This window comes from Coturnix japonica, chromosome 5 (genome assembly GCF_001577835.2).
Source record: "Coturnix japonica isolate 7356 chromosome 5, Coturnix japonica 2.1, whole genome shotgun sequence".
In the NCBI taxonomy this organism is placed as follows: domain Eukaryota; kingdom Metazoa; phylum Chordata; class Aves; order Galliformes; family Phasianidae; genus Coturnix; species Coturnix japonica.
Window position 1 is genome coordinate 41731372 of NC_029520.1, and position 23592 is coordinate 41754963.

At 39.4% G+C, this 23592-nt stretch overlaps 1 protein-coding gene across 7 annotated transcripts in view; it reads right to left on the reverse strand.

Annotated features, from left to right (window-relative positions):
* Positions 1-23592, reverse strand: part of SYNE3 (spectrin repeat containing nuclear envelope family member 3) — a 69774-nt gene that overhangs the window by 30401 nt on the left and 15781 nt on the right. For 6 of the 7 annotated variants that reach the window (XM_015865328.2, XM_015865326.2, XM_015865327.2 and 3 more), the window contains 16 exons: positions 20537-20694; positions 17594-17766; positions 16829-17138; positions 12735-12896; positions 11673-12017; positions 10580-10716; positions 8528-8675; positions 7580-7762; positions 7179-7322; positions 6542-6676; positions 5383-5544; positions 4558-4721; positions 4144-4261; positions 3817-3972; positions 3135-3284; positions 2123-2161 (listed from right to left, as the gene is read on the reverse strand). In XM_015865328.2, coding sequence (XP_015720814.1) covers positions 2123-2161; positions 3135-3284; positions 3817-3972; positions 4144-4261; positions 4558-4721; positions 5383-5544; positions 6542-6676; positions 7179-7322; positions 7580-7762; positions 8528-8675; positions 10580-10716; positions 11673-12017; positions 12735-12896; positions 16829-17138; positions 17594-17766; positions 20537-20694 — 2684 coding nt within the window. The remainder of the gene's footprint in view (positions 1-2122; positions 2162-3134; positions 3285-3816; positions 3973-4143; positions 4262-4557; positions 4722-5382; positions 5545-6541; positions 6677-7178; positions 7323-7579; positions 7763-8527; positions 8676-10579; positions 10717-11672; positions 12018-12734; positions 12897-16828; positions 17139-17593; positions 17767-20536; positions 20695-23592) is intronic. The other variant, XM_032444867.1, reaches the window with a different exon arrangement.

Genomic DNA, 23592 nt, shown 5'->3' on the forward strand with positions numbered 1-23592 from the left:
CAAACCTTCCACTGTATGCAAACCACTGGATGTAGCAAGTACAGTGATGATGCTCCAACCATGTGTACCATGTGTACTCCCAAGATCAGCCACTTTGAGTGTTTTTTTCACCATGGTTTTGAAATGATGTTCAAAACATGCAAAAATATTTTGTCTAGTCGTTCTTTCACTTCTAACCACACTTTAAATATTGAATCTGAATTTAAAACTTCACAGCTTCTAATTCTATAGTTGGTTTGCTTTTCCTCTCAGCCTGAACAGCAATGCACCCATGATGGATCAACACTGTTTTCCATTTCAAGTGTGCACAACCAACTTATGCTCACATCCCAATGAAAGCCCCAGCATGAATGACAAAAAGACGCCTCACTTATGTTACTTGAATTCTGACTACAGAGAATATACATAGAGACTGAAAACTCTGAAGGAGGCAGAACCTCACTTCAGTGAGCAAGGTGTAGGTCATGACATTTATACTGGCTGTGAGGAAACTACAGATAACTTCTTGGTGCAATGGAAACCATTTTCATTCTTCATATGAAGAATTTCAGTTCTTCCCACACCAAAGTGTTCTCTTTATGTTCAGTAGCTATTAAAGACTCCGAGAATGCTTTTTTGTTCAATTGCTATAGGCCTAATTGACAAACACTTGCTGCCTGCCATTACATTATTGCAGTTTCCTTGAAGACCATCAGAAGTCATCAGTCTCTTTTAGAGAAGTTGAGGAATAAATGCCATGCACCCTGAGTCATAAGAGATGGATGAATTAATAATTGACATTTAATTCCTCAGTGAAGATGTCTCAAGGTGATACTTCAAGCTTTTATTATATATATATAAACATATATATTTTATATATATAAAAATTCTTTGTTCCCACTCTACACAAAAAACTCTATCCAACTGAATTTCTCAGTCAGTCTTCTGAACTATTCCTTTAGGCCACCTCTACCAGAAAGCAGCACTGTTAAACATTTGGTTGCCACAGCACCAAGTAGTAAAATGTTGGATTTTTTTCCCAACCTGATAAATTCTTTAGATCTTTTCATCTTAGCAATACTAAACAACTTATGCTGAGTCAGACTTCTTGAGCCAAATCTGGCCAAAACTATGCAGGAGGCATGTGAGAACTACCATGGATAGATCAGTACTTCACTGGGGAAAAATATGGGAGAAGCTACACCATTTGAGCACTAGAGAAATATCTCATCTGAAAGAGGAAGTCTTAACTTCTGACCATACTAGAAGTGCACTGTATCGGACCCTTCAAATATTGGTCTCATTCTAAAGAGATATTTTTTGCAACTGAAGAAATCAAGGGTTTGAATGACCTTAAGATGACTATGTGTTCATACAAAATATTGTTTGTACAATTTATGTTCTGTTGAGCAAATATAGCCTTATTTCTTTCCTTGTGAAAATAGGAGGAAAGGGAAATAGTAGTGAAAGCAGAAGCTAATTGTCTGTACACAAAGCAAGAGCTGACAAGAAGAAAAGGATGTTCAGCAGCATTCATCTCAACTGAAACACTCGCTGAGTTAATGAAAAGGGCATCATTAAAGCTTCATGGATTAAATAAGAAGCTGGCAGTATTTTGTTTTCTTTAAGCTTGTCCTTATCTTCTAGGCTACTGCTTCTGTTTCTTATGTCATCGCTTCCAAAAGAAACTCCATCACAGGAGAAATTCTGCTTCTTACAGCAAGGATTTAGTCTAATAACATTAGGTAAATCTCTACTTTCTCTGCTTTTCTGCATTAGTAAGGGAATGGGCTGAATGATCCAAAGCAATTTTCCAGAAGTTTCTAAAGCAATCAAAAGGCACATTTTCAAGGTTATTTTAGGCACTTGGTCTCTAAATCCTTTTGAGAGAGATTTCAACCCTTCCATAGCCTCCTTAGAAAAATGAATTAAGTTCATGTAGCACAGCATATGGATATTCATCTTATAGGGATATAGCAAAGTACAGCTCAAGAGCAAAAAATGCTAAAAATAATAAAGGAAAGAAGAGAGGCCCTTAATGATAAAACAATCTCAAGAATCTTGAAAAAGTCTAATTCAAAATAATTATCCGCAAAATGCTGGATAAAATATTTTTTAGCTTAATGACAGGAAAATTTCCTACCTTTCCGAATCTGTCTGGTTTTTCTGAAGATTTAGTAATCTGTTAAAGAAAAAAAAAAAAAAAAGGCAAAAAAGCATGAATTTAAGATCCCAGTGGAACCTATAAATGAGTATTCACCTCATAGGGGATGTTTCTTTAAATTCATGGTCATCTGGACAGAGTGAACTGGCAGGTGATATATTTTTAATGAGCTTTTTAACACACGTTAGATAGAAATTTAAAATGTTTTCAGGCTCTAAGCTATTTGAATCAGATGAAGAATTCCAGCAATAGCCTTGATTTTACTGACACCTACTGACTACAGTTAGGCTTACACAACGTTTTGATAATCAAAACATTACTTATTACAACCACGGGCAAACAAAACTTCAAAACATGCTCTTTATTAGAGGAGGTCATGCTTATTTTCTAAGCCCTTTGAAGAATTTGTGTTTTAAGTAAGCTTTGTTTTTTAAGTAGGTTTTGAAGGTTTTCTAAAGTAGAAAATTTTCTAAGGCTTCAAACTTTAGGTGCTCAACTTCCAATTCCTTAATTCTATATAGAAAATGCCAAATGCTTAACTGGAAAGTCTAGTCCTATAGTTAAGGTATCTTGAACAGATAACGTAAGTACTTGAAAAATTTTAAGCAATAATTACATAAGAACACAGAAATATCTTTAGCGTGGCCTGGAATATTTTGTATATGGAGGAGAATTCTGCCATCTTCAGTGCATCATTACATAAATACTTTACTCATTTGGCTCACACATTAAAATACTCTGCAGAGAAATACTCTGAGTATTGTTTATAAAAGGAAAAAAAAAAAAACTACATAACTTCTATTTTAACACAAGAAGGTTTGTGCTTATATTCAAAAGTATATAGTTGCATTTGCTCTGTCTTTAATTTTTTTTTACTAAGAGAGGTTTCAATGAAATCTAAATGTATTGCTGAACTGAGACTAGCAATTTGCAGCAACCTAAAAGAGCAATGGCAGAGATCAGCAACTACAAATTGAGTGCTGTCACCTACCGGTGAAATCATGGATTCTTTCAGTTTAGATTTGTAAAGCATCCAGCGGTAACGCAGGTCTTCCAGATCTTCAGAATTTCCAACAATGGGATGAAAACGAAGAAGGTCCTCAAAGAGACGCTGACCATCAGGCACGTGAGCCTGCAGCTCCTGCAGCCAAAGCAAGGTCACTAGCAACTCGGAATTCAGGAGGGTTTCATTTTATAAAAGCTACCATTTAAATGAACAGTTGTATTAAATAAAACTATTGGGTATTCAAGGGTTAGTTGCTCTTTTGGCCTGAAAAAGTCCACTCATCTGTAGCTTTGGATATTTTTGTTTGCTTCATTTCTTCCAGCATCCATTGTTGTGGCATTCAAATGAAACCAAACCAGTGGTTCCAAATAGCAAGTAGACATTTTAATCACCTTAACAAATATATCTGATATAGTGTGCTATAATTGTCCACTCCAGCCCCTACAGGCCATGCTTCTTCTTTCACTTCTACCACTCTCACTCTGGCAGATCTTTCCTGGTAAGACTGAAATACTTGTCCTAATTTCCTGAGCTTACTAGTTCCTCTTTAGCTCTGGAGTCTCCTAATACAGAGAATATAAGAGTCTTTTTGCTTTAGTTTTTCAATCCTGAAACAATCTGTACTTATTGCAATCTTTGTCAATATCTTCACCTCTGGAAAACTAACCTCCAGTTCTTTGTGCCGCGTCTTCATTTCCTCTGTGGAAGACAAATTCACAGCAAGAATGTTGGAGAGTTTGGTGTTTTCTCCTTGTAACCACTCTTCAAAGTCATGCAGGAGTTTAACATGGCTGCTCGCCCTTTTCCCTTCTGCTGTCTTCTCCTAGGTTTCAGGACAACAGCAACAAATACAAGCTGTTACTGTTAACTCAGGTATTTCTTCTGAAGCCCTGACTGTGAGATCTTTACCTTCAAGTGTATAATTTATAGTATCACATGAACCAATAAAATTGTTCTTGTGAAGATAAAGGCAGATTCAAAGTTCCTCTCTCACCTGCTTATGGTTGAGATCTAAACCGTGGAAGACTGGTCCAGACACGTTTCTGCTATCCACAAATGCTGTTTTCTTCTTATCAGCCATTGACCTGTTTAACTGCCACCTTTTGAGAAGACTGTAAAACACAAAATTGTAGACAATTGTACAGTGAGAAACCTGATGATGAGATGCCCACATTTTGGTCAAGACTATGGGGGACACCTCTAGTGAAATAGCACTATTGTGACTTATTATATTAATACCAATATCTTTTAAACAAATAATAATAATAATTCAAGCCAGGAGTGCTTCAAAGCAGCACCAGTTCTCTAGTTCTAATATTTCTGATATTTTCATTAAAGATTTTTTTTCTTTTTTTTCCCCATTACTGGGTAGAGGGAGCATCGAGAAAAGACAAATATGAACACTTACCCAGTTGCCATTTCTTTCAGTGACTTCCAAGACTCCTTCAGCTGATCCAGCTCTGCCTGAACATGGGCAGTCTCCTCTGGGGAAGAATTCTCCATGACCAGCTGGCCATGAGCTTCCACGAGGTGCAGCTGGATCTCCTTATCTGGAAACTCAGCTAGCCATCTCTGAAACGTACAGTCCTTACAGTTACTTCTAGGTATCCTGGGTAAAGCAGAGGCTATGTCAGACTGAAGGCCATGTTCAGTCCAGGCTATGCTGCTTCTGTTGGCACTAGCTAGAAAATACCTAGCGAGAAAAAAAATATGCTGTGGATTCTTGCAAAGAGCCAACATATATCAAAGAGTAGATGGCAAAACTTAAAGGGCCTAAGCTGTCGGTGCATCTCTTCTGTGGCATTCCTGAGAGATACCTTCATTTCCCATATGAAAACAAAAGCTGCCAGCTGAAACAACCTACCAGAGTGAATCTAGCCTGCAAAATACTGCTGCATGGGAAAAAGCCATAAGCTGTGGAAGAGCTTACTTCAAATACAGCATAAGGTTAGCTAACAGGGTAATGTTCAATATGCTCATATGTATGCATGAGTACAGTTATACCATTTTAAAACTTGTCTTTTGATAATACTTTCCCATTTCAACAGTTCTTTACTCTTTTCTCACTGTTGTCTTTTACCTAGATCCATATACCACAGCATAGGGCAAAGCAGGAACGCAGCAGCAAACAAAAGGTGTCTCAGGAGGAACAAACGCTTGTTATAAAACCCCATCTCTTAAGGTCTAAATGCTGCACATTAACTAACATATTGCATTAAGATGCTATTCTCACCTCAAGGTCTGCCACCCTGCTTTCATTGCTCTGCTTCACATCAGCACCCTGATAGGAGCCAATCTTCTCAGTGGTTGCAGTGATCCACTGCTGGAGGTCAAACAGTTTGTCATTAAATGCCCAGTGCTTCTGAACATGCTCTTCAGATTGCTGTATCATTATCTGCAAATGATAAAAACGTCAGCACCCAAACACAAATAAGAAGCGCTTTAATTACTGAATCTTACACTGTGACTACTGACACACAATCTCGTGGGTAGAAAATAAAAACGTCACTGCTAATGAGATAGAAAAAGCTTTATCTTTTAGCATCCAGACTCTTGCAGGCATAAACTCAACCACATGGGGGGGCATTAAGAATGAGAATAGTTACCTTCTGTTTCAGCTGATCATTTCTTCACACCCCAGTAAATACTAAAGACATCTCACACTGTCTGAATCAGAACTCACTGTGACAATTTTATTTTTTGGCAAAATTCCAGTTCAATGATGAATGAGATTATTGAGATTGAAACTAGAATTCCACAGAGTCTATTAGAGTAACATGTAATTTCATGGTGACCTGCATAACTAAGGATATTTTATAAGCTCTTCCTCTGAGACTGCTTTGGAAGGTCATTTTATAGCTATGTTTACAAGCTTCAGAAAGTCTCAAGTCAAAACTAATACTCATAAAATTGCAACACTTTTCTCTTGTTAACTAGAATCACAAAGCTAAACAAGATCAAACAGTTGACTTGGTTCTATCGCACACTCGAGGAATCTGTGAACAAGTTTAAGGTACTGTGTAATCATGTAACTATGGGGTCTTTTTCTCAGAAATAACAAGTCCACTCCATAAATAATTCATACAGCTAAAAACAAAACAAAACAAATAAGAACACAAAACAATGTGTGTGGAGGGACACCTGTCTCAAAGGGATATCATACTACAATCAGAGAATCCTGGAAGAGCTACCAAAGTCATAAGAATCACAGAACTGTAGGGGATGGAAGAGAACTCCAGAGATCATGGAGCCCAATCCCCTAATTCAGTACCTGAAATGAAAATATCTGTCATTCATAGCACATTATCTCGTATGATCAAATAATTATTTTATTTTTCTTTTAAATAGTGGTTACTGGTAACTCTTCAGGCAACTAAGAACTCTTAGGTTACCTCCAGTGATCTCTTCAGGGCCTGAATGTCAGATGTAAGTTGGTTCATTTCATGTCTCTGTGTTTCATTTGACTGAACAAGCTTCTCTACCTCTTCCATTTGAATTGCAAGCTCTGCCAAGTCATCTTGGATCATCTGCAGTGGAAAAAACATAATGCATATGGGTAGTGTGTTAGACATGGCAAGGCCCTTTACAAGACTTTTGCTAAAGGCATTTCCAGTTGAGAGTGTGAGGGTATTATTAGAAAAATAAAAAAAGAACGATCACTGTCATTAAGAATATTAATTGCTCAATGTCTAGAAGCCAGTGGTTCTGAAAGCAATGGTGGGATGTTCTCACATGTCACTAGTTGATAACAAAGAAAATAAGCTGCTGAGAAGCTGCTAGAGGAAACACAATACAACAAGGTAAACACTGACTTCTTTGCACCAATGGTGAAATGGCACAGCATATCTGAATCAGCCCAACTCATCATGGCCATGAGAATGAGTCAAATTCTCTCTCTTCTTGTTCTGCTCTTCTCTCCTTTTTTTCCCAGCTATCCAGGTGCACTGCATACCTTAAGCAGGCTCTAATGCATATTGAACCCTTTGCTGAAGCAATGCAGTATTATGGTCAAGCATTATTGTAATGTACCTGGAGTCTCTGGAGTTGTGTCTTTTTACCCAAGAGGTTAGGCTGTGGTTCATTCTCCAGGTCTAATTTGGCTTTGATAGCAAACAATTTCTTCTGCAAAGGTGTAAAAGCAGCATCAAAGTCCTTATGCTGCAATATCAAATTCTAGGTAGGGAAAGAAGAAAAAAAACATTCAACATATACCTCCGTTGGCCTTATCCTTAGTCCATCCAATACTCAGAGCAAATACTAAGCCATGAAACACAACAGGCCATAACTTTATATGTGTATTTGATTAGCCTAAGAAAACAGTTTGAGCACAACCGATTAATGCTGAATTTGATTCTATGAAACTGGCTTAGAAAAAGATTAACTGTCATCTTTGTTACAGGGTAAGACTGTACATGGGCTCTGAAGCTCACCTGGAGTTTGCTTTTACTTTGCAGTAGACTTTTGTGTAGAATTTCTCTCTCCTTTGAAGCTTCAGCTACTTCTTCCAGGAAGGATTTTGCTTTTTCCTCTCCAAGGATATTGTTTAGCAAATCTTTTTTCAGCTGTAATGTCATCAGTTTTTCTTTGAACTGTGAACTTTCAGCTAGAGCAGCCTAAAGAAAAAAAAAGTATTCTTCCTGTAAAATCATAACCAAGTAATATTAATAATAATAATCACATAACTGTATTATTCTCACACAAGTCACACGACCAAAGCAGTATGACAAACTCAGGTAAGAACAGCATGCTGGGCTGACAAGGGGTAACAAAAGGTACCTGGACAGTGCCCAGTTAAAGGAAAAGTCTTCCTGACAATGTTAGAAGCATCAGGGCTGCATCCATTTTGTGAACAGAAATAGAGGAAAGCTGTACTATGGAAAGAGTTGTCTGTGCAGAGGCCTAAACAACCAACAGAAAGGACAGCTTGAATGCTCATCCCAAGGACAAACTCCATCCCTGTTCACAGACACATTTATTCTGGAGAGTAAAGGGGTGACAAAGTAACAAATATCTTCCTGGACACATGCAGAAATCATGTATTTCAACCCCACAACTATATTTCTACAGTATTATTAACAGAATCCACAGAATTTTCATCAAAGGGAATTTGAGCCAATGCCAAACAGCATTACCACCATTGTTAAAGACATTTAGCTCTTCAGAGTACTCAGTTAACGACTCCAGTTAACCAAATGAAGGGCACAAAATAAGACATTCTGCTACAGCTATAGTTGAACTCTGTGCAATGGAGTTTCATATCATACTGGAAAGGCCCTTCCAGCTGTTGTTTTTGGCCGTTGTACTCAGTCAGTTGCTGGTGGAGAGTGGGCAAAGGGTAACCAAGTATCAGTTTCTGAGCTTAGTAACAGGTTTGTTACCTCAATCTGATCCAACGCTGGCTCAGGAGTCTCCAGAAGCATCTGGACAGTCAGCTTCCATTGTTCAAAACTTTGCAGGGGATTTTGGAAAAGTCTGCTCAGTTGAGCTTCTGTATCAGTGCTCATTTTAAGTGTCTTTGCTTTAACACTGCAAGGATAAAGTGGCAGCTGAGAAAAGAATTACAAGGAAATCCAACTCCAAATATCCCATTCATCAGGCCACGAATTAACACAATACTCGTCTGTAAACCACATCTAACACAAAAGCTTCAGTCTTTTAGTGTCAGAGCCTGGTCTTGCATACTCACAGCTGTTCTGCCAGTCAGAGATGCCTGATAAAACTTTGTTTAGGCACCCTGAGACATGTTTTTCTCTTGTGCAACTGTGTATCGGGAACTACTCTGTTTTTAGCAGGCAGACATTTCCCCTCCTATGTCATTTTTCTTGGCTGCTGTCACCAGCATGATTTACAAATAGTATTATCTGAGCAGCCTCATTGAGTTTTGGGTAAAGCAAGCCAAGGGTATCTGGAAATTAACCACAACTGTAGTATTTTACAAAGAAAATATATATATATTCGATCACACTATGTTACCTATAAAAAAAAAAGGAAAAAAGACATACTTTTTTCTGCTCAGATATAGATTTTTTTCAAAATTTTACCAAATTAAATTTGATTAATTCCTTATATTAATATACATATACATATATATATATATACACACACATAACTATGTGAGTGTATATCTACATAAATATAGATCAGCACACACTCATTAAGTATCCAGGCGTCTCTTTTAAAGGCTTATCCAAAATGCAGCTGAGAAACAAGGCCCAGTAGGGACACACCCCAAGCAGCTGCCTCCTGCCTTTCTAAGCTTTCCTAACTTCCCAGTTTGTTGAATCCTATTTGATACGGAAGAGCGTAGCCAAAATTGTGTATTCATATGGGAACAGCCTCCTGAAATAGGGACAAGCAGGTAAGAGCAATACCACAGGCTTCCAAGGTAAACATCATTAGTTCTGTCTATAAAAACACCAAGAATAATCTTCCCGGAGTCACTGGGACATTACATAGCTAAGCAGAGATAAGTTTGCAGCTCCACAAATGTAAAGTAGTGACAGCACATGTCCTTTGCCATTTGCTCTGCTGCCCCTGCCAGGCTCCGTGTGACACTGCCAGACTTTGAGAAGAAATTCTGGGGAGAAGCTGACGAAAGAACAGCTGCCATTTCCTACTCAGAGGCAAGTTCTCCTGCTTTTTCTGCTTCTCTTTCAACCCCATCTACTCGCTAGTTTTTAAACTGAAATCCTTTTCCATAATGACCCATAACCCTCCCAGCTAGGCAGCGTACTGTGCACTGTATAGAGAAAAGTTAGCTTGGATGTAATAAAAAGAACTGACCTTTCTTTTTCCTCTAAAAAATGATCCTTTCTTCTAATTTGCAAAATTTGCTGCCAGCTCCTTTACTTCCTGATTCCAGACAGCCTGGAAACGGAAACACTGAAGTCTAGGGAGAGGCTAAACTCTCAGAGTTTCCAAACTAAGGCAAGTTGAAAACAGGAATCATGCATGCATGCAGTCAGGAGAGAGGAATAAGCTCTGCCAAGTAATTGCTAAGGCTGATGAGTCATCACAGCAGACTCAATAAGGAAGGGGCATAATTCTTCCAAACCATTTACTACTACAGCTCCTGCCCTGATTTTCTAGTTGCTGTCATGAAAAGCAAAAAAAGTACATATATTATTATTATACAAAGCTAAGAAAATCAAATTAGCTGCCAACAATCTAATTTTCTTAAAACCATGCACAACATTAGTGATGCATGATTACTGCTTGAAAATGGCCAGCAGCCCACAACTCCTAGCAAACAGCTAAAATTACAGGTTTACTGAATTGTGGAGGTGGATGTCATAAAAGAAAAAACACTTCTTTTTACCTGTCACCTAGAATCAAATGGCCTATTGCTTTCTTATTAGGTGTCTGTCAATCCCTTCGAGGTCTAAGATATTTCCACCCCAGCCCAGCCCATCTCATAGATTTCCCACTACCTTTGATAGTCCCGTATTGCAGAGATGACACTGTTAGCGTGTGGCTGCACATCTTTGGAAAATCGCAGCAGCTCCTTTAGCTGAGCCTTCAGCCTCTCAACCTTCGACTCTTCTGCAGCCAGAACTGCTCTTGTTGCCTTAATCACAAAAAGAACAAACAGGTCACACCACATGTAGCGTCTGGCACAACATATTCACACTCTTAACTCCAAGTCCCCTTTCTGATGCCTTTTTTCCTGGTTAACTGTGGACTTGGATAAAGTAGAATATATTCTCAGGAACTGTTTTTTTCATGCAGGTGCTCTCTGCTCTTCTCACACTGCCTGCCCTCTGCATCTGACCTGCAGGGTTTACAGTTTGAACTGAGTGAATCCCAGCTAGTCCCAGCTTCAGTTCAGTGATTGCAGTGTATAATGAGATTCATGTCTAGAACAGTGTTAAGCACTTCTGTGAGCAGGAAGAAACCTTCTGTAACACCCATGTATGGAATATTAACGCTGCACTAGTGTAAGGAAACAAAACAAGCAAAAACCATCCTGATGTAACACAAATGAATCAGTCTGTATTTTGTGGATTTTTTTTGCAAATAATTTTCCCAGCTAATCTTGCTGAGTTCCAGACATACAAGTAGCAATAAAAAGTACTTTGAACAGTGATAATAAACACAAAAACAAACTGTTCTTTTTCTGCTTCATTATAAGTGCAGAAAATGATGTTGTTTCCTCTGTACTGTTCTCTTTCTGAACATGGCTCCTCTGAACCCAAGGTAAATTCCAAATCATCCTCTAGCCCCCTCCTTAATGTGCAGAACAAGATAAGGTTAGAATAGTTGACTTCATTGTTGTTATTTACGTTCCTGTTTCATATATGTGACTACTCTTTCCTTTTCAATTTTAAACAATGGGCCAGGCATCTCCTGTATGTGTCTGTGTGTTCAATCTATAACAACACTTATTATTATTTTTCTTTCTTTCTTTCTTTCTTTCTTTCTTTCTTTCTTTCTTTCTTTCTTTCTTTCTTTCTTTCTTTCTTTCTTTCTTTCTTTTCTTTCTTTCTTTTTTTTTTTTAAGGCATAAGAAGGGCAACAACTTACATTGCATTTTCTCCACTGAGCCACAAACTCATCTTCAGTCTTTTCCCTTTCCCCAGGTTCCAAATCATTTTCTAGTTTCTGTAGACTCTTTCTGAATTCCTGGATATCTGCTTCTAGTTGCTTGGCTTGGGACTTGTAGGCACTTTCTGACTGTTGGATCCTAAGCAATCTCTGCTCCTCCTCACTGCTCAGCAGTTTCAACTTCTCCAAGGCTTTTCTCAGCTCATCAAGTTCATCTTTCAATCTCTCAGCTCCCAGTGGGGAGGTATTTTGAATCACATCTGTGCATTGATTTTCAAGGTGCCTCAATTTCTTTGCACCGTTCCTAATGTTTTTGGCAATTTCCTGCAGAAAGAAGGAAATATTAGTTGTGAGAATGGGAAACTGGGGAAAAGGTGAAAGCAGACAGAAAATAAGACCACCTCTCCTAGTTGTACATATTGCCTTTTTCACTTCCTACTTCCAGTTTGATATGCTTTTTCTTTTTTTTCAAATGACCAGAAGCCAGAGCCATTTGACAGCCTTCTGTATAGTACTAACTGCTATGATCCTGAAAACATTGGCTTGATTTTCAGAAATGCTTATCACCTGAGATCCCTTGTGAAGAATACAGGAGCTTCAGGCAGTGAAAAGTACCAATAAACAGATCTATGAGACTTAAAGGTGAACAGCTTAAAGCGTGGTACCAAAATATTATAAACCGTTCTCAGTTTGATGCTGTACTGAGGGACAAAGTTTAAAAGGGCAAGACACTCAAAGAATTACATAATGGTGGAAGATCAGGCTTTAAGAAGGAAAAAAAACCCCACAAAAATCAATCAAAACCAAAACCCAAAGAAGACTATCCAGCAACCTCTGGTAAAACTGAGAGAGCTTTATATGTTAATGGTTTGCAGATCTGTGAAGACCCTTTATCCATAACCCACATTATTGCAACCATCACCTTACTTTGTTTGCATAATTCTTTTCTCAAACACACCCTTGTGTGGTTTGAGAAACACATACAGGCATGGAAAACACACAATCCTACTTTGTCAAAATTATATCATTTTAGGATAGGACCTTCAGTGCCTTTAGTCTGTCCTCTGATGAAGACTTGGCTGTTTCTCCAATGCAGCAGTTTAATCTTTCTGTCACACCATTCAGCCACGATTGAAACTGGTTGATGTTAGCGCTGTACTGCTTGTGCTCTTCAGTTATCTTTTCAAGCAGTTTCACTCTTCTCTGTAACAGGAGAGATCAGAAGCAGTAAGGACAGTGCTTATCTGGCTCTTTCTCCTTTATACTATAACCCAGAATGTACAAACAAGAATCGCTTTCCATGAGCTCCAACAGCACTTGGCTCCCACAAGAAGCAGGACAAAAGATTGCATAAGCACCTGTCCTTGTTATGCTGCAGGGTCTCAATGGATAGTTTAGCTCTCAGAGAGACAAACTGCAGCGTCCCATCAGGCAAAATTTATAGTTTCTCCTCTCCAAAATTTCTCAGTATCTCATTAGAGAAGAATAAGTGAATATAAGAGTAATAATAAGTGAAAATAAGTGAAGAATAAGAGAAGCTCACGTCTGGTTTGGGCTTGAGGGGATGAAAAGAAATGATCCTCGTGCAGGTTAAAAATAAAGATGAGCACACAACTGATTTACTTTGCCTAACTATAACAATGAAAAAAAGATCACAGGCACACATTGTTTCCATGTTTATTATTTAAACAGGTGGTAAAGAAAATAACTGTCATCTTCAAGGTATCCCTAGAAATAACGAAACTGAAGAGTTTTTTAATTTGCAGATTACAAAGCATGCTCTGGTGCTAGTTCAGAGCAAATTCAAGTCTATGTGATACATGCTTGATTTTCTCTGTGCATCCAGAAAACAATAATCCCTGAACTTATGTGAGCCTGTGGTGAATCGCTCCCTGCAGATCCGGTCTGGAACCACAATCGAGAAGAAATCGTATCTTCTCAGACTACCCTTATTTGTTATCTGTAGTCCTTGTTGAAGGATGTGAATCATGAGGAATTCTGTTCTGTTGTTTCACTAATATAATATCCAACCAAATGCTACTTCCTACAAATCAGGCTGATTTTTTTCTTGCCCTTCACCAGTTGGCATGGAAAGGAATTAAGTTACACTACGGTTACCTTAGGAAAAAAGTCTGCCCCTTGTGGAATGCTCTTAGTGCATGCAACACCCTTGAAAGGCTGTGCTGTAACTAAAACAGGTTGTGTTTGTTCTGTGTGAGTGAGCCCACGATCTCCCTTGTGCTGCAGGTGGTACTTTGACCTTCACCTTCGGACAGGTTATACCTGTGGTGCAATACAAAGCCACCGTCCTCCAGTGGCATCATGCCATTCTTTTTTCTACATTGACATTCTTATCTCTGCTCACTTGTGCAAACCAAACGTAGAGGTATGATTGGAGCCCTCTGTGGCCAATCAAGATTTACTCAACAAAAACCAGTTCACTCATTCACTATGCCCCCTTGCCCTGATTCTCAAACCTGCAGAGATTAAAAATAATTGCACTTTGACCTCAGGTTAGGGATTTGAGGAATGCAACATTCATAGTGGTATAAATGGTCCAAGCACTGAACTAAAACAATCAGTCCAATTGGTTCAGTATGGGCTGCAGAGGAAGAAATGTGTCTGGGCAAGATCCTCCCAGCCCTAGATACTCATAGAGGTAGATGGAGGCATAGGAAACACTCTCCCCTAAGGTTCGCTCAGAGTCAGCAGAGGCAAACCAGCCTCATCTAGAAGGCAATTTAAAGCACATCAATGAAATTCCTGCTTTAAATCCCTCTGTGGCCTCACAGACAGAGTACAGAAAGTTCCCATAGCCTCTCCTGGTGCTTTCAGCCCTGGCATAAGAGGTTTGGCTTTATGAATATCTGGGCTTGAGTTAACAGACATAACTTGGATTAAAATCAATGCGCTCACGTGTATTTGATAAATTTGATTAAATATCAACATACAATATACCATAACTTTTCTTACCATCACCAGTCATAATTTATGCTTTAACACACAACCACCTACATCTGCATATTGCTATTTTGCCTCCGCTATTTACTATCAGATGAGCAGTTGTGAGACAGCGCCACATCTAAAAATACCCCTGATGATGTAATTCATAGGAATAGATTTTATTCACAATTTGGAAATGATAAGGGCACATGTTAGTGCAACAAGAAAGGGAAAAAAAAAGTCTGCTCATACCACAGAAGCAAAATCAAAACAACAACAACAAAAACATTTCAGAATCTGCATCCAAGATTTTGCTGTTCTGACAGAGCTGGACAACTGCGCATTCTCTAAAAATGCTCTTCAACACAAGTGTAATCTACAAACACCAGGAATCCACCCCAGCAGGCAGCTCAGGCATTCAGCTGGCATCTGCAATTCACATTTCGTCTAGCTTCTTATCACGCATGGGACCAAAGCAAACCTCCTGCAACTCCTGTGTCTCTTTCATTCATTCCTCTCTGCCACTAGAAGAGGTGGAAGGGTTTGTTTTTTTTTTTAACTACTACTGTGCCTTCCAATATGAGTCCTACAGTGCCTGCAATCTTTGCATTACCTAATGAGTTTTGCATTTAATTCAGCTGCAAAAGCCAAGGCTTCTCAATCCCCCCTTCTTTATTCTACACCTCCTGAAAGAGAGATTTCTTAGCTGGATTCTCTCACCTCATCTTTCTGTGAAATGTGGTATTAGTAGCCTGTGCCAAAGGAAAGCTTTTTCTGGCACCTCAGTTGGCTGGAGACCTAAAGACATATTTTACCTAAGTACTATGAGACACTTCCTGATCTCATTTACACCAGCATGTATCCAACTCAGTCAGAGAAATTATACCACATAAACCAGTCTCAGAGAGGTCACATTCAGACCCCAATTATTTAAATTACTTGTTTGAAAGAACTGCCTTATTAAAATGTCTAATGACTGTCTCCTGCTTCAAAACCAAACATAAATATTTGTTAGAAGGGGCTGAATGAGAATCTGAAATTGCAATCTAGACAGGGAACACTTAGAGTCCAAGGAATATTCTTATTTATAAAACCAGTTGTTTAATCGTGAAGAGAACCTTTAAAAATAAACAATCAACGTTGAGGTTCTTTGAACAGAAAAATTATTTGCAGAGCAAGCATAGTAGTGGCATGAGCATCACAAAGTTGCTGCTATCTAATTGTGACCTGAAGTTAGCTACTGTTACAACAGTGCCTGGGGAGAGACAGCAGATGCCGTTTCAGCTCTGTGCTAAGATGTGACATGAGAACAAATATAAGGCAACATTATGACAGAGACAGAGAGCAGAGCCAGTGTAATGAAAAATGTTTGTACTTGTATCAGGTAATTCCAGCATACAGAATTCTTGGAAGTCACTATGAGACACAGATTGGATTTAAATAAGCTCTATAAGCTGCATGTATTTATATACATCTCGAATATTTGAGTACACTTCTCGAATACTGTATTTCTACTGATATGGGCTACTAAGAAACTGAATTCTTCTCCCCAGATGCAAATCTCTATCCCTTAGCCATGTGACAAAGTTCAATATGATTTTTACCTGAGTTTCTTCACCTAGGAGCTGGAAGAGTCAAGGGAAGTCACTGGCACTGAAAGATAAACTAGAATGTCTTATACAAGCCTATCTAACACCTGGCTGGACTGGAAGATTAGCAGCAAGCGTGAGTTAGTATCTGTGTCCAGTGGAAATCCCTCAGATTCTGGAACCAGCCAGCTGAGTTCAGTGTTGAGCTGCACCTGAATTATCTCAGTGTTATCCAGTTCTGCAGCTCTGGATCTGAACCAATGTGACATCCTCCAACTACTGTGCAAGCTTGGCCATGTGCATAGGTACTTTGCACCTGACTACACAAAGATCACTGGTGTACCAAAAGATGATGAATGATTCACACTAGATCACATCAAGCAGCTTGCAGCCACTTTACCACATACTATAAAGTACACTATGAGAGTATCCCAATTAACAGCTTGAGACATGAAGACTTGCAAACAGTCTGTTGGCTGAAAGAACAGAGGTTCTCAGCTCTGTTTCTTTTTGCAGTCCTACCAGGGAATCCCCATAGCTCAAGAAACAAAGAGAGTAAACAGTACTGTGTGATAATGAAATCTAAACACCTTTCATTATTACCTGAGCTTCTTCCCTGATGCTTTCATATTCAGCCTTCATTTTCTTCTGAGCATCCTCATCAACGCTGGGGTCACCTATCCTGCTGAACAAGGAAGCAGCTTCCTCTAGCAGCGTTTCCAGCAGGACTGACTGATTTAAGACATCATTCAGCAGAACCTGAGCATGGCTCAGCTGCCACTGCTTCTCCTTTAGGCCAAGCTGCAACTCAATGTCAGGCTCCAAGGTCACCCTCATGTTGTGAATCCATATGTAAAACTCATCTTGAGCTTTCAGGTACTCACTCCAGTGCAGCCAGACCCACTCAATTCGGCTATTGGGGAGAGCAAGAGAGATGAGCTAGGTGAAATCACAACAGGATCAGTGTAGACTGACAAGCTCAAAAGGCATTCAAGCAAAAGGACAAAGCTCAGCATTTTTAAGCTACACTGATTATAGGAGGTCACATTTCATTTCTCAGGTCCTCCCTGCCCTAAGGAGGAAATGTTCTGTAAAAGGTACCTTGGTCTAGCAAAACTCATCGTTCAAGTCCATGAGATGGACTTTGTTGGACTAGATGATCTCAGTGGTCTTTTCCAACCTTAGTCACTCTATGATTATATGAGATAGGCTGGCTATGAAGGGAGAGTGAGATGAGATCCCACCATCTTTCCAAGCCCCACTCCACTTCCATAAGATCTCCCATATAGCCAGGCCGAAAACAATTTATGAAATCACTAAATAAAACAAACACTTCAACAAAAAAGAGCAGTGTTGTGCTTTTCTTACCTGTGACAGTGAGTAATGTAGATGGCTGTCTCTTCCCACAAGGCTTTAATGTGTCTCAGCTTAGACAGTACTTCATGTTTCTTATCCTCACTGACACAGTGAAGAGCAGCATCTGCCTTTGCGAGAATTAAGTCCATTTTCAACACGCCTTCTGGTTCCAGATCACGTATTTTCTGTGAAAAAAGAGATTAAATTAGAATGAAAACCTGAAAAAGAAGCAAGCATAACCGGTGAAATTTAATCTTAGCTTTTTCCAGGAATCCTTAAGTCCCTGCTGCAAAGCTTCACCTGAGTGGAAAATAAGAACTTCCCCTTAACCATCTAGATTTTGTTCTTTATCATTAAACATTTTAACCATTAAACCTTATTTTTAACCATCCTCTGAATTAAACTGAAAACAATATAGCAGTTGAAAAACATTTTCTTAGCTAGGAAAAAAAAAAAAAAAAAAAAAAAGGCCATCTCCACATCTCAATTTCAAAGTCACGAAGCATATTTAAAACATCTTCTATTGCAAATAAAAGTCGCTGCAGAAAACAAGCCAAGAGAAACTAATGAGTGGAATTTTATCTGCTACCACGTTTTACTCTGACCCTAAATTGCTAAGTTATGAATCAGAGAAAACATGTATCTTGGACTTATCAGAAAGCCAAGAACTTAATTAAAGCTACGTTATCTGAAGCAAACTTTCTTTCTTTACCCAAAAACAGAAAATTAGCACAATTTCTGTACAGTATTACAGAATGACAATGTCCAGATTTGGGCTTAGCTTTCAGCATCACTTTATCCAAACTTCTGACCCAATCAAATTGCTTTTTCTTGCTGTTCTTGCACAAATTCCTGACTTGCTGCAGCCTCTCCAGTTGCAGGAAAAGCCTTCTATAATGAAAATATGGAGAGGTATAAAACTAGAAACTACTTACAGAAATATTAGGCCCACAGGATATGTGTAAAGAAAATAAAATAAAATTGAAAAAGTCAAGATACTTAATGCAAAGGTGACACCAAATCACAGGCTTTTGGATTTCCAGACTCAGATTTTGGGAAAAGACTATTATTTGGCATGTACACAGTACATCTGCATGCTACATGCAAAGAGGTGTTTGGACCAACAATCTACTATGAAAAGTATGATGAAAAGAATCCAAGAAAGCAGCACAAATGGTTGAGCGAGAAAATAAAAGCTACAGTTATTGCTTGGCAGGAAAATATTAAAGCCCTGTTCAAAGCCTGACTTTTTCCCAGAACTTAAGTGAAAGCAAAAATCAGCCAGAGAAAAAGCAGTGCTTGTACATACATCCTACTTCTTCAGATTGGTTTAAATGATTGCTATCATTGGCTGACATTTTCATCAGTAAATGAACAGAAAATAAACCTCAGGAAGGAAGCATGAAAAAAAGGAAACCAACCTGCACGCCAGATGCAGAAAAAAGAAACTGAAAATTAGAGGTGGCGAGTACACCATGAGGAGAGGTAAAGCCATTCTGACAGAGAAGGCAGGATGAGGGAACAGGGTGGGTAAGGTACAAACAGAAAAAGAGAACAGACACTTGTTTTTCTTTAGAATGATGAATTTCTGAAGTCTAAAATGAAGATCTCGTCTATCATGATTTTGTGTGTGTTACAGATCTCCTCCAAAGCCCACAAAATTCAAGACACTTCAGCTTATCTATATGAAATCACCACAGGTCACTAAAGCTTGTATCTCTGCCATGGCTGCACTCCCTTTGCCAAACTACCACCCTCCTTACTCAAGTTCCCAGATTTTCTGCCTGTTTTTGGAGACTGCATATATCAGTTTCCCAGGAAAAAAAAAAATAAAATTATTTAAAGGCAGAAATAAATCCATAGTCCATGAGGAAATACTTTAGGTTCTTATGATTGACGTTCAAGTTTAGCCATCATCCATCACTCCATGAACAGGCTTTATATCTGGCCAGAGGCAAGTCACAACTAGGGGAAAAAAAAACCAACACTGCTGCACCATTATGTAAAGCTTTCCAGGTAAGCCTGCAATATTTTCTCAGAGCTGTTAAACTTTTTCAGAAGAAGCAGCCCAAACTTCAGTAGACACAAAACTACAAACTGTTGGGTAAATTACAATGGAAAGTATTCATCTGATTGATTTAAAGAACAGACTACTTAGAATTGATGGTAATACAAGTATAAAAGTAGTTTCAGTGTTCATCACAGAAATATTACCACTTCCTCTAATCATGAAAGGCATAGGTTGGAGAAAAAGAAGCGTATCATTTTCTGAGATTATAAGAGCAAGATAACATCTAATGAAACTGAAGTTTATGAATGCAACATCACAGTAAGACGGCAGGAACAATCTGCAATGGGATCTCTGTGAAAGAGTTATACAAGAGATTAAGTCAGAACAACAAAAAATGAAATCATTCACCTTTTAATTAGATGGATTAGAAAGGGGAGCTGTAAATCTTCTTATCACATGTCTTATGGAAAAAGACAAGTGGATTACTCTAGACCAGCCATTATTAGGACACTTCCAATCTTTATCAGTGCCAGAATCCTCAAGGAGGAGAGCACTGAAGTCCAGCTCTCCCATGTAATATAGTGGACTTTGGCAAATCAGTATCTGGTAATTACAAGCTGCTACTCAGTCTCCTTTTTCAGGTTTCAGCATGCTCATAGAAGTGTGTAAACACTTTAACCTGTCAAACCTGCTGCTCATTTTCCAAATCAATGAGAATACCTCGGAAGCCAGTAGTCAAATTGTTCCCTCTTTTTCTACAATGGCTGTAACAATTTTGCAGAGAGAAAACTAAGAATGAGGCAAGCCTATCCACAGAGGATCAATATTCCTGCAGCCACATGTAACTGGTAGCTTCCTAACAGAAAACTTCAGAGCACACAGCAATTAGTTCAACTGTTGTCAGTGACAGCCACTTCTGAACCACCGTATCGTTTTTCTCTTACCTCTGTCTCTCTCAGCCTGGCTTCTAGGGCAGATCGAGGTCCCTTGGTGTTGTCATTGATGCTCAGTCTCTCTTGGATGGCTTTCATCCAAGCTTCTGCATTCTCAACGCTGCTGTCAAATTCATCCTGTAGCTGCTGAGTCATTGCATTCAAAGAAACTGAAAGGACAAAAGGAAGAAAAGTAAGCTTTTAGGTTAAAACTTAAATAGGAATGCATTCAAGGAAACCTAAAGAAGTATGCATGGGGGGAGGGGTGAGGATAGGGGGGAGGTAATGATGTGGCTTTCCTTCTTAAAGATGATACAAAAAACTTCACCCATATAGCATTCAGCAGAGCGCAGAAAAGACACCTGCAGTGCAGCTTTCCCAAATGAAAATACACCAGGAAACAAAAAGAAGGTAGGGAGCAGTGGGAGGCTCCAGCACAGTAAACAGATTTAATTTAAAGTTTTCAGATGAAATTAATCTGGTGTTTGTAGCGCATTCCAGATTGGCTACATAAATCACAAACTTATTCTGTCTCTGCCCAAAGTCTAGTCAGTACAAAACACTCCTTGTGCCCTTCCAAGCTCACGTACAGAACGTGACACCAGACCTGCACAGCAATTGCCATATGCTTAACTTAGAGTTGTATAAGCCCTTTAAAGCTGGTGAGATCAGCATCAGATTGCTTAGGCCCTCAGTTAACTTGTTCTGCTGAGACCGTGGAGAGGTCTGAAGGCACGTGCAGTGAGTCTGGGAGAAACTGATGCAATGGGAACTGGCCAGAAGCTGCCCAAACAAAGCACAGAAAGATATCACAAGGGAATATCAGCACTTATACATTTCGTTTTTTGATACCTCTTTTATACCATGCCAGGCTCTTGTGTACTACACCAAGCTTTTCATTTTCCCCTCCCTCCCTCATTCTCCTTCTCAAATAATGAGTGGATGTGATGGTGGCTTGCTCTGTTAATGTGTTCTTGTGTCTTCTCTAGTCAGGCTGCAGGCTCTCTGCTGCCCAGATGGCACACAGTGGCCCTGCAATAGGGAAGAGGCATCCTTTGTCAGCCATTAGGCACTGCCCTGCTGAACTTGACTAATAAGGATTAATCATAATGAAGCCCCTGAACATGAGCTCTACTGAAGTGAACAGAAAGACAGCCATCAACATTGAATGGTTTTGGATCACATCCTACAGCTACTGCCAGCCAAGCAGCAAATGTTTTCTGTAAATTCAAATATTCTTACTCTGTTATTCATCATGGAAATATTTTCTCAGCACAAAGCATGACGACTAATTATTAAGCCTGTGTTTGTTGCACAGAATTCCATGCCATAGCAGCTCCCTCCATTTCCGTGGGACAGTTCATGCTGGTGAAGCTTCTCAGTGCACAAGATAGAGCTTGGCTTTTGGTGAAGCTGGACTAAGGAGGTTTTGTAACCATTTTAATTCTCAGCAGCTTCATCTTTATAGAATGGGGAGATGCCCTGTGCCTGCTCAGTGGCAGAAAGCTTCTCACCATCCTGACAACGTTCTTGTCACTGATGCATAAGGATTCATGCTGCATCAGATGTTCCTCTCTCTAGTTCCTGGTGCATTCTGTTCCGTGTCAGACCAGGAGAAACAAGACATTTGCGTACATAACACTGAAGTCTTGCAACAAAAACAGTCTAAATTGTTGCTCCTCAGCCTTCAGCAGACTCGATGCTCAACAGCCCCATTCCAGTGAGAGAACTGTATCTACAGATCAGCAGCTATCCTGCCCCCAAGGATGGGTCCACCTTCATCGTCCAGACACGGGAAGCTGCATTTGCATGGAGGGGAGTGGGACATGGCAGACAAGGTAAAACTCAAATCTGTAACTTGCAGAGCTAGAGAGCAATTTTGAAGAAGAGTGACTTCACCTTGAGGAAATTAAAGAACAGAACAGGATGTACTGGATTTAGCAAGGGTGATGCGGTACAGAGTGGCTACCAGACATACAATAGGATATATCGTTAAAGCTAAAATAATTGACCTTGTATTACAAGAGTCCTAATGATGAAACCAGTTCATGGAGTAATGTTGTTTTCAGAGACTTGTCAGGTAGCTGTGTCCTCCAGTAACTGGTGCAGAACTGCCATTTCCCAGCCATACTAATCTAACTCAAAGAGAAGAGAACACAGCTCTACAGCTGACTGATGGGCTCCATTTCACATAAATATTACTGGTAGCCATACAGGGACTGTCCCCTAACTCTTTGCACGTTGCATACGTACATTTCTGGGCAAATGGTATCTGACTACATGAGTATAAGCCAATTCCAGTTACGCTCTCATGAAAGGAAAACTCATGGTACATTTGCTGGATAGACTCAGATGAGGAGTGACATTCATTTCCTAGGAGAGGTTTCTATTCCTGGTAACATCCATATCATATTTAAAATTGGCTTCAGGACTGTAGTCATGAACTAAATCATAGAGACCACTGTTATTCCAGTCTCACTCCTTACAAAAAGCACAGGGCAGTGAAATAGGGATAAGAAACACAGGAAAACCTACTGCCATCTTTCATAGAAAAACCCTACTCATGCTGCTGTCATCTGAGTGAGAATTTTCTGTCTTAAAACTAGAGGCAGGGGTCCCCCCTATCCCACACACAGGCATTCCCTGCATGCAGCCAACAGGAAGCAAGTTATTTCAGTGTTAAGATCACCAGTTTGTAAAGGAAGAGAAACACTTCATTACTCCAACTGCCTGCATCACATCATTTACTGATTTTTCCCAAGTAATTAATGCAATCTAGCATCATAAAGGTGATTAAATAGAACATTAACTCTCTGACCCAGTCCCAAGCAGATTTCCTGGGCTGTGAGCACCAATAGGTGGCAGTTGGCTCTGCTTGGTGGGGCTGTATCCTCTGTCTTTCTCAGCACCAGGCAGTCAAATCCCAGCAAAGCTCTTAGCAATGGAGCCCTCAGGTTTTCCACTTTGGAAGACCTCAACAAGACTTAAAGGCACAGGTTGGGGTTTTTCTGGCTTTCTGCCCGCTTGAGAAGAATAGCTGTCAAAACTACTTGAAATTTAGCAGCAGC